This window comes from Crotalus tigris, unplaced genomic scaffold (assembly GCF_016545835.1).
Source record: "Crotalus tigris isolate CLP2741 ecotype Arizona unplaced genomic scaffold, ASM1654583v1 scf7180000017639.5415321, whole genome shotgun sequence".
In the NCBI taxonomy this organism is placed as follows: Eukaryota; Metazoa; Chordata; class Lepidosauria; order Squamata; family Viperidae; genus Crotalus; species Crotalus tigris.
Genome location: NW_024096532.1, coordinates 5,298,317 through 5,315,092, shown reverse-complemented (window position 1 = coordinate 5,315,092; position 16,776 = coordinate 5,298,317). Strand labels below are relative to the sequence as shown.

General features: G+C 37.3%; 1 protein-coding gene across 1 annotated transcript; it reads right to left on the bottom strand.

The window, feature by feature from the left end:
- Positions 1 to 195: 195 nt before the first annotated feature.
- On the bottom strand, positions 196 to 16,776 carry LOC120304402 (CD209 antigen-like protein E). The gene is made up of 8 exons (XM_039334899.1): positions 16,671 to 16,776; positions 15,898 to 16,005; positions 13,458 to 13,517; positions 10,994 to 11,062; positions 9,760 to 9,885; positions 4,532 to 4,683; positions 3,437 to 3,546; positions 196 to 1,142 (listed from the first exon to the last, which is right to left on the bottom strand). Exons 1-8 carry the CDS (start codon positions 16,702 to 16,704, stop codon positions 1,013 to 1,015), a joined length of 789 nt encoding a protein of 262 aa, XP_039190833.1. The 5' UTR covers positions 16,705 to 16,776; the 3' UTR covers positions 196 to 1,012.

Here is a 16,776-nt window from a genome sequence, read left to right as displayed (position 1 = left end):
TTGGTTAAGTCACAAGTTTCATCTATTAGAAACTGAATTTACATTGGTTAATATAGTTAACATAACATTTATATTTTAATAAAAATTAAATATGATTTCCAAACAATGTATTTGATCAGATGTTTAATCATCCCTTCTTGAGGTAAAGTCTGCAATTCATTCATTAATGATTTTTCACCAACATGAATTCTTTACTTTAATTGGTTTATTGGTTTATAAACTTGTACATATTTTCTGAGTAAAACAAAAAGTAATTGAGAGGAGAGAATTGCCTGGGCAACTTGTTTGAGGATACCTGAGAAAAAACACAGTTTCAGCAGCTGATGCCAAGATATTTGATTTGCAACTATTGAAGATAAATACTGATTAAAAATAGTATCCATTGAGTGAGGCTGCTACTTAACTTCAGCAGAGGCTGAAATGAGAAGGAGAGAGAAGAGATGTGCAATCTCTAGAAGTTAAGCGTTTTTTCTGTGGTTTTACCTCAGCATATTTTTCCCCACCTGTTACTCTATCAGGATGAAAGCAACACTGCTCATATATATGTGGAAGAAGGAAGTCTTGGACACCACCACCACTACCAGTGCATACACAAAATCATAATAGCATAAAAACATATTCTGACTTTTCACATTAAGTAGCAAATATCAGAGCAATCATGCACAAGCAGCACACCCAACTCCCTTGGGACACAATAGCAAGCATGACCACAGGTGCAGTTCAGGCAGTTGCTCCCTTGCTTAGAAGGAAGGAAGACCTGTTTGCACATGGTTATTTCTCTATGACTCATTATGTTTATGAATCCCAAGAGAAATGCAAAAGATGCAGTCAATATTCAAAATGAGAGCACACACAAGCTGGGGGAAGAAGAGGAAGGCCTATGCTTCTGCAAAGTCCTCAGCTTTAAGCCTTTTTAAAAAGGTCATGTGAACATGATTCTGTAGACCTCCAGGCTAATATAATACCAGTGGTTCTTTCAAGCTTGCAAAGGCTGCTGCGGAGAGGACCGTGGCTAGCATTTCTTTTCACAGATCCAGTTTTCGTTTCCAGAGCAGGCGGCATCATTCCATTTCCCAGAGAAGCGCAGGGTAGCACAGTCTTCACCCGATCCAGCATTATTGGGTTCACCTTTCCCCCAAGAGCTAATGGTGGCAGCAAAAGGGTTATTGTCAGTAACGGGAAACCAATCAGCAAGTATCGTACGTCATTGTGTAAACTACATTCGGAACTGTGTGCAGAGTCTCTATTGCTCCACATCAACCAGGATATGTAGGGCAGTCAACCCAAGAGTCTCCAGATGGGCTGCAACTACAATATACAAAATTCCCAATTCTTCATTCCCCCTTAGAACCTCAATTTTATCCAGGTTGAAAAATGGGAGATACGTCTTCATCCATTCATTTGAAGGCAAACAGGACTCTATATTTTGTCATGAATTTCCTGCCCACCAATTGCATTAGAAATCTTCAATTTCTAAAAATACCAATGAGGGTATTTGTGTAAATCCACATGACAAAGGGTCAAATCCCAAACTTAGAGAAAGTTCTCAAAAAGGCAAAGAAGGGAGAAAACAAAGAGGAACTGCTGTTATGTCAAGACATGCACATTTATTTGTACAGTGTATCTAACTTAGGCTCCAAGAAGTTTGAGGAGGAAATGAAAATAAGAAAAGAAGATAAAAAACAAAACATGCTTCCTTCTGTAAAAAAAAAATAAAATTCCTTGACATCAGTATCTAAAAAACATGCTGACATCAGGACAATTTTTTTCTCAAGAATGTATCATTGTTGAGTAAATTTTTCTCCATAAAGTGAAAGATATGCTTACAAATGAGTTTCATGTCAAACCCTTGGGTAATACTTAACCTCTTCCCTTTTTTGTAAACATTAGTCCTTAAATCTTGGATAAAAATAATCTATTTTTTAACACCTAACAGAATAGCTCAAAAACCAATATCTGTGTTGATCTAAATAGGCAGGGCAGTCCCTTTTCAATTTTTCCTTTTCCATTTGGCCTTCAGAGGGTTTAGAAGGCTCAGAAAAGACTTACTATACAGTATACTAAAATGTTTATGAAAGTACGGCGGAATAGGAGAGTTTTGGGGGTGGGTGCCTTCAAGTCCATTTTGACTTTTGATTGCCTGATTATGTAGGACAGACAGGGAGGAAGCTAACCACCAGATTGCAAAACATGGGGTGAGTGTTAGATGAGAAGCCCCAAACTCATTGGTAGCCTCACATTGCAATGAACAAGAACACACATTCAATTTCGCAGCTACTAAGATTGTTGGCTGAGCAGACACAAAAATAGCCAGGGAAATGTTTGAAACCTGGGAAATGTGCCCCAGGAGTGCTGATTTACCAACAGCATACAAGTTATTTAAGAGCCGAGGGCACACCAGCACAAGGAAACAACAACCAGCAACTTAATAGCCAACCATCAGCACTCCAATTAACAACCAAAAGCCACACACAACCATGAACTACATAAATAGTATGCACTAGCACAGCATAAAGAGAGAAGTTCCCTGAGAATGGGGATGAGTATGAATCCAAAAGCTTGGAAAACTAAATTTCTGGTCCCGGTGACCGTCTCATATTGGATCCTGCAACATTATCCTGGGACACGTAAACTTGCCTTCATTTGCAAAGTAATACAGTTGGCTGCATGTCTAAAGCAGCACTAGAACTTGCAGTCTCCCAGTTTCTAGTCCAGTGGGTTTAACTACTGAGCTACACAACTTCTGGAAATGCAGTATATAGAACAAAACAAATATATGTGGGATTTAAACAGACCTTCCAAATAGAATGAACTGTTCCAAGAAAATATTATGAATTCACTATACATGTAAACATTTAAAGGTGATATTAATTTCCATTTTGTAAAGTTTCTTTGGAAGAAAAAGGCTTTCTAATTTTGTCAAAATCACACTGTCCTGTTCAAAATCACTGTCATGAGAGATAGCATTTCCACCATGCCTATTTATGTATCATCTGGCCACCACCTAGTAGTATATCACTAATGAAAACAGGCTTTGTATAGTCACAGTGATGACTGGCTGATGCTATAAATTGTTAGTGCAGAAATGTTCTATATTTTCAATGTCAGTTGGAGGATAAAGAAACTATTTTTACAGTTCTGATGTTACATATATAGATAATAGTCAAAGGTCTCTTCTCATTCATTTGATTTTGTTCGTTCTGTCCTGATACTCTTTACAGTGTAAGATATAAAGAATCATGTCATTTGTTGATACAGGATGCCCAAATGGACAGTTGCTCTATTTTTTTTCATGATCCTTTATGGCTTGCTGCATATTAGGGAGGTATTTTCTACAGTATTCTGGAATCTACAAATCTCAATTTCCAAGAGATATTATCTATGCAAACCCTTAATTGACTTTCCCACTAAGTGGATTATAATTAAATTTACTTACGAGAAAGATAAAGTTGTATTATCCACCCAGATCCATTGGTTTTCCCTGTCAGCATCACTCAAGCCTATCCAAAACACCTGCTCCTTGTCCATATTTTTTATCAAAAAGTTCTACCAGAAAGAGAAGAGAAAAGGTTATGGCTTTGTCCATAAAAAGTGGGGATATGTTCATCATGTACTAGATATTTTGATTTATGATAGGATAAACATAATCAAGGCATAAAGAGAATACACTTGATCAACAAGTCATTACATTTAGCACCTGTAAAATTTATAACACCTGTAGCAGCACCTACTTAGGAATTCCACTGCCTATCATCCTCTGGTCTACCAGTCAGACCATTTAGACAGGCAGTAAGAGAATGTTTATTCCACATGTTTTTAAATATGCAATTCAAGGTTTTAACTCAGCTCCTTCTGATCTTAAGGTTTTAGCAGTTTTGCTATTTTATAGCATTTCACTTGGTTTTGCTCTTTGAGATCCAGAACAGAGAACCCCATGATTGTAGGCCACAGGATCCCCCCAGCATACTGCCTATGGCCCCAAAATATCTGAGTAGCCCTGCTAAAGCTTCACCAGGCTATTTTTGTGTTTTGGGGAAGGAAGGAAAATTAAGGTAGAAAAAGTGTGTTTTAAGCTCTGCAAGACTTAAAGCACCAATTGTACCCATAATTTTTTTCCCCATTCCCCAAAGCACAAACAAAAAAGTCAAACATTTCACTCTGGTAATAGCAGAACATCATTAATCATACCCCCTGTGGTCCTCAGGCTAGATAGAAAATCATAGTGGATTTCCCCAGGCAAAAAAAATAAAAAATTCTCACTCCCCTTTTACAGGGTTGCTTATGAGAACTGAAAAGCTACATTAAAAAGGCTTAACAAGGCGATCATGAAAAATATTACCTAAGCTGAATTGAATCTGAAATGAAAGCTACTCTCAGTGTTTAAATAAGAACAGGGCATCTCTGATAACGTTTACAGCCAGAGTTCTGTACATATGAAATTATATTTCTCAAATATCACCTTTGGGAAGTCAAAAACATTCCCCCCCCCCATATCTCCCCTTGTCCTGATAAAAGCAGAATCGATATGTACCTGTTCTATCCCATGGTTCAAAATAACCAGGTGAGCATCTTCATTTTCACAAGCCTGCTCAGCTGTCTTCCAGGGTTTGTTTTCAAAAGAAAAGAAGTAGCAGCTTTTTTGAAAGTGCAGCCAGTGAGCTGGACAGGTTGTACATAATAACTCTGAAATAGTCCAAAAGGGTGGGGCAGAATTAGAGAGAACTGGGGTGCTTTGTAGGACTCAATAGGTTAGATTACAGGTCCAATTGTCCCTGGCCAATCTGGCAGTAGAGGATGGGGAGCAGAAGAGTTTTTATCTTGTAAGACGGGAGGCCTGTGTGTTAGTTTCTTTGGAGGAATTTTATTCACTGTGTCTCAGAAAGGAATTCTTTGGCTTGATCCCTATCTTAACATTTTGTTATTGTTAAGATAAACATCAAACTAGAAAACTGCAACATGTGAAATAGTTTTTATGGGCGGCTTCTCTATGATAAGTTTGAAAGTTTCCTTATGCTGCTTGAGTATTTAATTCATTTGTCCTCTTTTGAAATGACGTAAATAAAACTTACAGAAGATGATAGCTTATTATTTCATGGCTTCAATGTATACAGGGATCCATACTACTATTTTTGTGTCTATACAGGTAATCCTCGATTTATGACCACAACTGAGCCCAAAATTTCTGTTGCTAAGCAAGGCAGTTGTTAAATGAATTTTGCCCCATTTTATGACCTTTCTTGCCACAGTTGTTAAGTGAATCATTGCAGTTGTTAAATTAGTAACATTATTGTTAAGTGAATCTGGTTTCCCCATTGACTTTGCTTGTCAGAAAGTCACATAAGGGACTCTGGGGACACTGCAACCATCATAAATATGAACCACTTGTCAAGTGTTCGAATGTAAATCAGGTGACCATGGGGATACTGCAATGGTCGTAAGTGTGAAAAATAGTCATAAGTCACTTTTTTCAGTGCCATTGTAATTTCAAATGGTCACTCAATGAATTGTTGTAAATTGAGGGCTACTTGTAATGCAAGGTAATACATCCATAGCAACTTCTGTACTTTTCTATAGATTTGCAATAAGGCAATGGTATATGATCCTTATTGCCTAAAATGGAAGAAGAACTTAATGAATGAATTCATAAAAGACTCATGACAGTTCACTGGAGTTAGGATTGAGCAAGAAATAAAAATACCCTTTACTAAAAGATATGCCATTCCTTCTTGCCTCAGCCTTACTTTCCTCAACACTACTAGGGGATATGTATCTTTTCTCTGTTCTCCATCAAAAAGTTCTCAATTATGAAAGTGAAAATAATAGAGAAAAATACTGAATTTCGCGATCGTATCTGCAGATGGTTGAAAGAATATGGAAATTGTATTACTATGTATTGTGTTGAAGTCATCAGCTAGCAGAAAGCATCTGCTACTGTAATTAGGATGAAATAGATAGATAGATAGATAGATAGATAGATAGATAGATAGATAGATAGATAGATAGATAGATAGATAGATAGATAGACAGACAGACAGACAGACAGACAGACAGACAGACAGACAGACAGACAGACAGACAGACAGATCAATCCACGGCTTTAGTCACCATTCACAAGTCACTCAAGATTTTGCCCCTACTTTTCCTGGCCAAAGCTATTGTGGGCTTGCCCAGGCAAAACAGGCATGAGTTTTGACCACACTTTGGTTTTTCCTCGACAAGTCTGAAAAGATTGTTATTGTTCTGCTTTGTCACACAATCAGCCTAATGTTTAGACTGGAAAACAGCCATATTTTCATATCTTTGATGTGGAGGGGAAAGAGAGAGGAGGATATTGTGCCTTGGAGCTCTGTGGCCACAGGTGTCACAGTGAACAAACAGAAGCCAAACACTCAGCAGGAAAAGCCAAAATCCTGCTGAAGAAGAGGCCATGGGAAAAGCAGCAGCAGCTGGAAAAAGGAGGTGAGACTTGGCGTGAGGCGAGTGCTCTTTTAGCCCGGAAGAGAGAAAGTGTTTCTTCTTGACTGGAGCACACACACTCCAAAGAGGAAAAGAGTAAGTTTCAGCTTTAAAAACATGCAAAAAATGTGCAAGAGCTGCACCTGCAGGATGTTGAAGGCTATGATGGAACCAAAATAGAAAAAGAAACCCAAACAGAGAATAAAACTGACTGAACTCTATACAGCAGGAGTCTGCATCTATAGAGAATCGCAATAGTGACATGTGAAAATTAGTAGCAAAGAAATGTAGACGTGAACAATAAAGAAATATATTGTACATCTGGAATACTGTAGAGAAATATGAAGGTATACAGGTGGTCCTCGACTTACAACCACAATTGAGCCCAAAATTTCTCTTTCAAGTGAGACATTTGATAAGTGAGTTTTGTCCCATTTTTATGATCTTTCTTGCCATAGTTGTTAAGTGAATCATTGCAGTTAGTGATTCACTTAACAATAATTAGTAACAAGTTGTTCAGTGAATCTGGCTTCCCCATTGACTTCACTTGTCAGAAAGTCACAAAAGGTATCACATGACACCGGGACACTGCAACTGTCATAAATATAAGTCAATTGCCAAGCGTCTGAATTTTGATCATGTGACCATGGAGTGCTGCAAAGGTTGTATGTGTGAAAAAAAGTCATAAGTCACTTTTTTCAGTGCCTTTGTAACTTCAAAAGGTCACAAAATAAACTGTTGTAAGTCAAGGACCACCTGTAGTGAAGTAGGACATTAAAAGTAAATAATATAGAGCCTACAGAAAATAGATAATTGTAATAGAATATAGCTTTAGTATTAATAATATTGAACTAGGAATAGGAGATTGAAACAATTAGGTATAACATAGCATAAGACATAGATTCTTATACTTAGATAAGAGCAGTAGAAATACTATAAGGCATAGATGTAGACAGAACTCCAGAAGTACATTACCAATTTATAAAATAGTTGAAGACATTCACAGTTTGCAAGTTCCTTTTGTAAGTTATTATTACAAAAGTCCCCTCCAGCTACTGAAGGGAGATTAAAACAAACAAACAAACAAACAAATTATCCTACTTTGAAGTGCTTTTATGTCTTTATTGAGTCTGGGGTCTATCTGATTAATTGTGGTTTGAAAGAATCCATGACAGTTGTCAGCATTAATGGGATTGCCTCAGACTCAAGGAAGACCCCCAAGTGGTATAATGAAAAGGGGGAAAAAAAACTTGGATACTGGAAGAACTCATATCCTGCAGGCCTTAGCCAGCATAGTGGCTTAAGAAATGAAATAGCAAACCAGAGCCCATACTATACAATTAAAGTTGGAAGAGGCAGAGAGCACTGCTGCTCCTGTAGATGCCAAGGGCATTATTCTTTCTTTGGGCAGCCTCAGCTGGATATTGAGCCAAAAGAAAGATTGGAACAGTTAGAAAAAAGAGTAAAGTCCTGATGCTTGGGTTAAAATATCATTATAGAAATGCTAATCTGGATGGAAAATGGCTGTGGCCAGAGAACAAGACCCAGGAGGTCGCAATAGAGGAGATGATGCTAGAGCAGCTTTTACATTTACTTCCCACCAATGGACAGTTTGGATGCAAAAGTACCACCTAGAAACCAGCCAAAGGATGTTAAGAGTTGTATAGAGAGTTACCTTGTTGTAAAAAGAGAATAAAACAACTGGAAAGGAGGTAGAGAGGCAGGAAAAAGAGTGGGGAAAAAATGTCTTGGGAATTCAAAAAATAAAAAAAAACCTAGTTGAGTTGTATCCAAATAAAAGGAAAATATGGGAGCACGCAAAGACCTATACCTGTTGTATCTGTGAAAAGAGTGGGCATTGGTCTAAAGTCAGTTGAAACCAAATAGAAAAAAAAGGATGTCAACAATAGTTGGGCATTCCTGGAAAACAAAATAACAGCTAAAAACATTAAGGTAACTCTTCAAGATCTTGTAGATGCTGGAAGTAGAACATCCTTAGAGACAGACAGGCAGGCAAACAGACAGGTGAGATAGATGATAGATCAGTGGTTCTCAACCTTTTTAATGCCGCGACCCCCAACCGGTCGTAAGTCGAGGACTAAACCGGTTGTAAGTCGAGGACTTTCCCTGCCCGGGAGCGCCGCGCATGCGCAGTGCCGCCCCCCACGCCAGCCGAGGCGTAGCAGGCAAGCGGCAGAGACGGAGCAGGCCGACCACCGGCTGGGCCACCAGCTGGCCCAGCCCAAGGGAGGTAAGGCACCTGCTGGAAAAGGGGAAAAAAATGGAGGACAGCCTTGCTTAGCGACCCCTGTGAAATGGTCAATCGACCCCAAATGGGGTCGCGACCCATAGGTTGAGAACCGCTGTGATAGATAGATAGATAGATAGATAGATAGATAGATAGATAGATAGATAGATAGGCAGGCAGGCAGGCAGGCAGGCAGGCAGGCAGGCAGGCAGACAGACAGACAGGGAGAGACTTTCTGAATAAGAGATATCTGATGGCATCTCGTTCATAAAAGCAGTATGAAAAAGATCAAACAAGTGGCCCAAAAGAAGGCACCGGGGCACATGTTGCAGCACCAACAGCATCATCATTTGTGTGGACAGAGGCTTCCTTAGTTGAGTTTTGCACACCATCAGCTCTGGGAGAGTCACTGGAAAACATAGCGTAGGATTTCCATTTAGTTCTTAAGACTACAAAATCTTCCTTCTATTAATCTGACTAATTTCTTTAAAGTAAATCAGGTGGTACCCATTGTTATATCCACATCCTATATTAATAAAATGTGAAATGGTTAAATGAAAGGGCTGATATTTCTTTTTATCCAACTGGGAGAAAAGAAGAGAGATGGAAATGCAATACAATCACAGCTGTATCCACAGAGATTACCTTGCAGAAACTGCTGTTTCTGTATTTTAAGCCCAGGAAATGAAGAAAACAATAAAAAATATCTCAAACTGACTTTTCCTTAACTCCCCAGGGTTTAAGATGGAAGGAAGAAAAAAAAAAACAGCCAAGCTTTCAAGACATTCATTCATTCATTCATTCATTCATTCCATCCATCCATTCATTCATTCCATTCATTCATTCATTCCATTCATTCATTCATTCATTCAAATTTTTATAGCTGTCCATCTTAACCAATGACTCTGGGCAGTTTACAGTACATTTCAAAGATTCTCTTGCTATACTATAAAGCAGAGTTCCAGTCATTTTCATAGAACCTGTTTCCTGTCTTGGTTTATCTTAAAGGGCTGACAGCAGCCCACAACCCTATTCTGTGGCTATGAACTACTCACCCGTGAAGTTACGTACTGCATCTAGTATCTGCATCACATCTTCGGCAATTCTAGCATTTTCTCTTTTGAGCTCTGCCAGTGTTTCCAGCACAGAAGGTCTCAAACTCCAGTTCTCTGCCAAAGCAGCTGAGAAACAGAGAAGACTCCCAGACTTAGCAAATAAATATAACAGTGACACCCTAGCCTAGAAAATCCTTCTTCCACATAATCTTATGTTTTACTGCTATATGCACCTTGGTTAAAAAGAGTAATTTCTTGGAACAGATTAAACGTCCATCTAGTCCGGGTATTCTGTTCTCACAGTGGTCAGCCAGATGCCTACAGGTGGCATGAGGATAATACACTTTATATATTATAGTATATATTGCAAGACTCAATATAGTACATATAGCACTGTCCAATAGTACTGTTATGATTAGTTCAGGAGTCTGTGCCAATACATATGCATGACAGTTGATTTTATTTAATGTATCTGTTACAAGCTTTATTAGTTTTATGTGATTCCAGGAAGTCCATCAATTTCCTGGAATCACATAAAAATAATATACAACAATCAAATAATATCACATAAAATAAAGAAAGCTAAAACGCTAAAGACAAATAAGGGATGGTGAAACTGATGAATAAACTAAGAAAAAAAGTTAATTCTTGCAATGTATATCAAGGTGCTTGAAAGAATAGTGGCTGCTCATATACTTCTGATCTGAATTCAGGATGTTAGTGATACTTTTGAAGGCTAAATGGTTTTGTACCTAACAAATTAGTTGGCTGAATGGCTATATTTAAAGAGTGCTTGTTAATGGCTCTATCTCAGTTTAGAAGGAAGAATTGAATGCAAAGCCACAGGATTCTGTCCTAGCCCCTGGAGATTTTTATATTACAATGACATGGTTGAAAAAGTTGAGGGGGCATTCATTCATTCATTCATTCATTCATTCATTCATTCATTCATTCGATAGTTGCCCATCTTACCACTTGTGATTCTGAATGGTAAGCATAAGATTTAAACCATCAGAAACAACAAAAAGAACAAAAAATAGCAATATTAGAGTAATAACATATTAATGTCCAAGGACAAACTTACAGATCTCTTAGGAGGTCCCTGATTTTGATTAAAAGTCTGCACATATCTGGCAGAGATGTCAGCATGTGAATCCCCTTAAGTAGATGCTCAGGAATAACGTGCAAATACTATGCATAATTTGAGAGTGTAAATAAGAACAATATCCCTTACCTTTGAAAGTGTTTAACTCTCCACCTACTTGTTTGATATCATTAGCAATTTCACCCAATTTTCCAGAATCTGAAATTCAATTTTATCATTACAAGTAAGTAGAAGATGCCACTCTAATTAACAATGAATTTTATTATAACAGTTCATAACATCCTTTCAAACAGCTAAGCCTGCCACTCTATTTAACCTAGAGTTACTTGTACATTTTAGTACAAAATTTCATGTCCTGAACTATCTTGTAAGGTGCATGAAAAAAACTAAAGCCAAACATTCTGGGAAATAAGATTAAACGGGATTTAGAGAATACTGTAAAACAAAGCTGCAAAAGCTGATGAAATACTAGAAGCCCTATTTAAAATATTACAATCTTAACACATAACTTGAAGTTTGAAAGCAAGTATGGAAAATGCAGCAGTGGCCAAGGGACTAGAAAAGACTGGTTTTTATTCCAGAATAAAAAAAAAACGCCTGTAATTACAAAACATTGCTCACAACATCCAACAATTACATTTATTTCATTTGCTAGGAATATACCATATATTCCGACGTATAAGGCGACCCGGCATATAAGATGAGCCCCGTCTTCGGCGCCGAGTCGCATGCCTAGAAAGTCGTGTTATACGCCGGAAACTACCGTAATTTCCGGCGTACAAGACGACTCAGCGTATAAGATGACCCCCGACTTTGGCGCCGATTTTACCACTTGCGAAAGTTGTCTTATACGCCAGAAAGTACGGTAATGGTTAAATTTTTCCAATCCAAACTTCAACAACAGATGGAATGCAAGTGACCAGGTATACAGCTGCATTCAGAAAAGGCAGGAGCATCCAAAATCAAGCTTGTAGTGCAAAAAAATTTCAAGACCAGCAGTAATTCCCAACCTGATATCTGTTAGATATGTTGGGATCACGATTCCTGGAGTTCTCAGTCATAATGCCTCCGAATTTTAAGATTTCTCCTCCAAAACATATATGAGGCCCTTGACTGAGAGAGTCTGTCTTCATTTACTGGAATATTCTGGTCCATCATTTGTGATGAATCTCAAAACAGATTGTTATGAAGACACCAAGTACTGTACAAACACATTTGAAGACATTCTCTCTTTTCAATTTTTTCCCTATTACCCTAAAATAGTTCTCCTTAACTTGCTATCTTTGAGATGTTTTAAATTACAACTTCATACCATTAGTCAGTGGGTTTCCTTGTCTAAGAGTGCTAATAATTGCCCAGCAAGACTTTTGTAAAGAGATAAAAGGATTTACAAATGTCTACACTGGAAGAGTGGATAATGAAGCTAATGGAATTGGCTGAGATGGTGAAAGTGACTATTAAAGAAAACACTTTGTCTAACTTGGTTTCTACTTGGAAACAAACTATTGGACTTCTTGCTAGAAATTGAATGAAATGAACATTTAATTTTGGGATTTTCCATTTTTGAGTAAGAAGTTAATGTATTTATAGCTGCATCTGTACCAAACAAAATTTGAAATTCTTCTTCTTCTTTTCCCTTTTCCCTCTTTTTTCTTCTTTTTTCCCTCCCTTTTCTTCTTGTTCTTTCTTTTGCAGGCCTGATTTTGCTTTTTCTTTAACCTTATTTTTCTTCACTCCTTTTTTTTTTGTATTTTGTCCTTTGTTGAAACTTAAATAAAAAATTTGAACCTAAGCTCATGACTATGTCCAATAATAAACAATGGTACACAGTACTGTTTTCATGCTCATTGCAGGCAAATGCCACTTGTCATGTCTAACAACTCAAAATGTTGTTATTCATTTCCACATTAGGGCTGTCTGAGAAAGGCTGTCTTATGATTCTTTCCTTCATCCTTTCAGGAAAGAAGCAAGATTTGAAGAGGAGCCTCCCAATGAATAGTTCAGTATTAGACAAGATGCATATAGAGTTATTCACTATCACTGAGGCAGCAGGGAATCTGATTTGTTACTGTAATATTGACACCACAATGTCTGGGGGGCTCTAGAAAATGCCACGGGGGTGGTGGTCTGGGTCACTCCAGTACGCAAGCACTTGGGGTTTTTTTTGTCTAGTTCCCCTTCATTTTCCTGTAACTGCACACTGGATTCACAGAATTAGAGAATGGTAGAAATGCTGTTCAATGCAGATTATGATTCAGAAAAGGACTTGCTCCCTTGATTGAGACTATACATGGAGCACCCACTCCTAACTTTCTATATTCCAAATTATATGGTAATCAATAAAAGAGGAGCACCTGTCAGCTGAATTATATAATTGTGGACTGCTAATCCCTGCAGATAAAAGGTCTCCATCTTGCAATTCTTTCAGTGATTCAATGTTTTTTGGTGTTTTTTTCAAGATCCATGCTGATAACTTTATTTATATACATATTTTTCAAATGTAGTATCTAATACTACAGGATTCTTCACAACAAAAAGGAAAAAGAGAATTGGGTCAAACAATTTGTTTAAGAAATATAAGAGAAGGACTTACTATTATATAATAATGATAATTTTCTGTTCTGCTTGTTGATATCTTCGGAGATTTCTGACTCTAGACAGGAGGAAAAAACTAATAGTTTGAATATCAAACCTTTTCTCCACTTTGCACACTTCTACCAAGGGGTACTCAAATTTAGTCATAAAAATGACCTTAACATGAAATGAATGAGCCATCACTGATTATACCAAAGGTGCTTTTTCACGAGGCAACTGGACTTCGTTTTTCTTTGCAGACATTTTGCTTCTCATCCAAGAAGTTTCTTCAGCTCTGAAGAATTGAAGAAGCGTGTTGGATGAGAAACAAAATGTCTTCAAAGAAAAACTAGGAAGTTCAGTTGCCTTGTGAAAAAGCATCTTTGAGATAACTATGACCTGGATGATTGTGAATCTCCATAGACATCCATCTCTGATTACTCCACATTCTTCAACAATTTTTTCCAGCAGAAAGATAGGTTTCTACAGAACTAAGGTTTTGAGGAGCTTTCAAATGAGCAAGTAACAAAATAAACAGAATATGCCTGGGCTTTTTTTTTTTTTTTTTTTTTGAATGAGAAAAAGGATTTTTTTTTTTTTCCTTCAGCCTTCTACCTTAAAGATCTTTCATAACAGAGATCACAGCAGATGGGTTTTTGAACCATCTGTCTTTGGAAATGTGCATTCAGCACCATAGACAGTTTTGGGAAATAAAGAAAATATTTTACTTAAATGAAACAATTGGGACAAGATTGTGTAAGAAACTCTCATATTTTGGCTTCAATTTGTAATTCAGATCATTAAGGATTTGGTATGCTGAATAAACAGACAAGATTCATATGTAATTTTGAGGCAACTACAGGACTGACTAATTATTGGAGCGCAAATCATACAGCATCAGATTTACAAGTCATGTTTATTTTTCCCATTAGTAATCAGAATGAGAAAGCCACGATCTTGACTTTATGTACCAAGCTATGCAGTTTTGTGAGGGTTTATACTCTCTCAGAGACTGTGTCTTTTTCTTGTCTGGCAATAGCTTCTACAGTCTGTATTGAGCTTTATGCTTTAATAGCTGTCTGGATTAAAAATATTTGGCTGGAACCGCAAGGAATTTCTGTACTATATCCAGGAGATAACAGTCTTGCCTGAATCCTAGTCATTTATTTATTTATGGATAGATGGATGAATAAAGGAAATATTTAATCCTTTGTGTACAACAAATCTCAGGCTTATGTACATTTGATTGATAATATCATAAATAAAAATAAGAGACATAAAGGCTAATTAATTGGAACTAAACTGCAAACAAGTTTCAGTCATATCATTTTTTTTAAAATGAATCAACAGAAAAAATGTTGGCATTAAAAAAACAAAGCAACTTCTAATTCCATTATTTAATTTCTCATTACCAAATTGTTATAAAGATGGCCAAAATTAAAATAGCATTGAAATCATTAAAATATACAGTACTGGGGTACATGATACAAAATACACCATGAGAAGTTATACTTGGACTCCTTTGCTCTCCAATTAAGGAATAAGAATAATTAGTTACTCTTATAAGCAGTTTGTATGAAGGCGAAGATAAGGGATAGCTCAGTCTTTTGTCTTAACATATACCAACATATTTTAACATGAACTAATTATGCAATTACTATTATGTGAATACTGTTCCATAGCCACAATTTCCAGTATCAATTTCCAGAAGGAACAACTGTGTTAAATGGTTGCAGCAAAAGTAACATTTTGTGACATTTTGAATACTTACTAAAGCCAGAGACATAAATGTTTCAATAAAAGAGAATATTTGTAGCTCAGGATTGAAATAATGAAACATTGCAGATGTTTCATTACCCAAACTAGGTAACATCATCACAAAGCTCAGAGAGCAGTAAGGATCTGTCACATAAATGTCTATTGACATAATATATGCCAATAAATGTTTATTGATATAATATATGTGGTAGTTTTTAAGATGCTTCAAATAATTATCTAGAGCAGCGATTCTCAATCTTCGTGTGACGGCAACCCCGTCACACGGGCGCGCCGCGCATGTGCGGCGGCGCCCCATGCGCGGCGGCACCCCATGCGCAGCGTGCATGGGCGGTGGCGCTCCCATGCGCAGCATGCATGCACGGCGGCGCTCCCATGCACGGTGTGCATGCGCGGCGGCACCCCCATGCGGGCACACATGCGCGGCAGTGCCCCCTGGGGGGGAAATGGCGGATCGCATTGTTTCGAGACCCCCGCAAAATGGTCGATCGACCCCAAATGGGGTCGCGACCCATAGGTTGAGAACCGCTGATCTAGAGATACACTTCCCACATTAAATAAAGGTTTCTCAATTCAATAACTTCTTTTCTGTTGTTGCTATCTCTAGTCCCCAAAACGCAGCAGGATATGCAAAGTGGATAATGTATCCTAATGGAAAATTGCTTCTTTCTAATCAAACTTACCATTTCTGAGACTCTGGGAGAAAAGGCCTAGGAATAGCACAAAGGCAATGCCCATCGTGGTCCATAATAAAATATACTTCCTATTCTTGAACCAAACAATATGACGATCTATGAAAAAATCAATTGGAAAAGATGAGAATTACTAATAGAGAAAGTTGAGAAAAAGGAAAGATAGGGAAAAGGCAGCCATGGCCACTAAAAATTAGTCTGTTTTAAAGATTAGAGTGCTTATTCAGGTAAAATTACTTGGTTTCTTCAAAAGTTGACCATGAGTGACAGTTAACTTTAGTAACTATAAGCTATGCAGATTTTATACAATTTTATCTCACTTGGATTGAAATGCCATCTAGGTAGCCATCAAATTAGAAATGTTGCAAACAAAAAATATATTTCCCTTCCCCAATTGTACAGCTGTTTTTTAAAATATATAGATCTTAGCATTTAAAGATTGTACTCACAAAGATTACAAAATACAAATTTCCCATTCTGTGACTCTAAGAAACATAAAATTAAATAATACTCACTTCTGAAATAAAATGAAAATTGTTTTTTTGAGGAACAAAGACAGGTCTGACTATGGAAGTGGTACACTAATTTTTTTCTCCATCAATTGGCTCAGAATCAGTTACCAAAATATTGTATTTCCTATGACAATAGCATAAATGGCCTTCATCTTTTCAATCTTATTAATTATGTTAGAATTAGTTCCAGTAGAAGCTAAACAAAAAATAATTAACCTCTTTCTAGATATGTGTATCTTCTACCCTCCATACCTCTTCTTCTAGGTGTCTGAAGTTCTTCCTCCATTGTTAATCTTCTTGTCCTGAATGATTGGCAAGAAATTTCTACTTTCTTGTTTCCGAAAGAAATTATTGCATT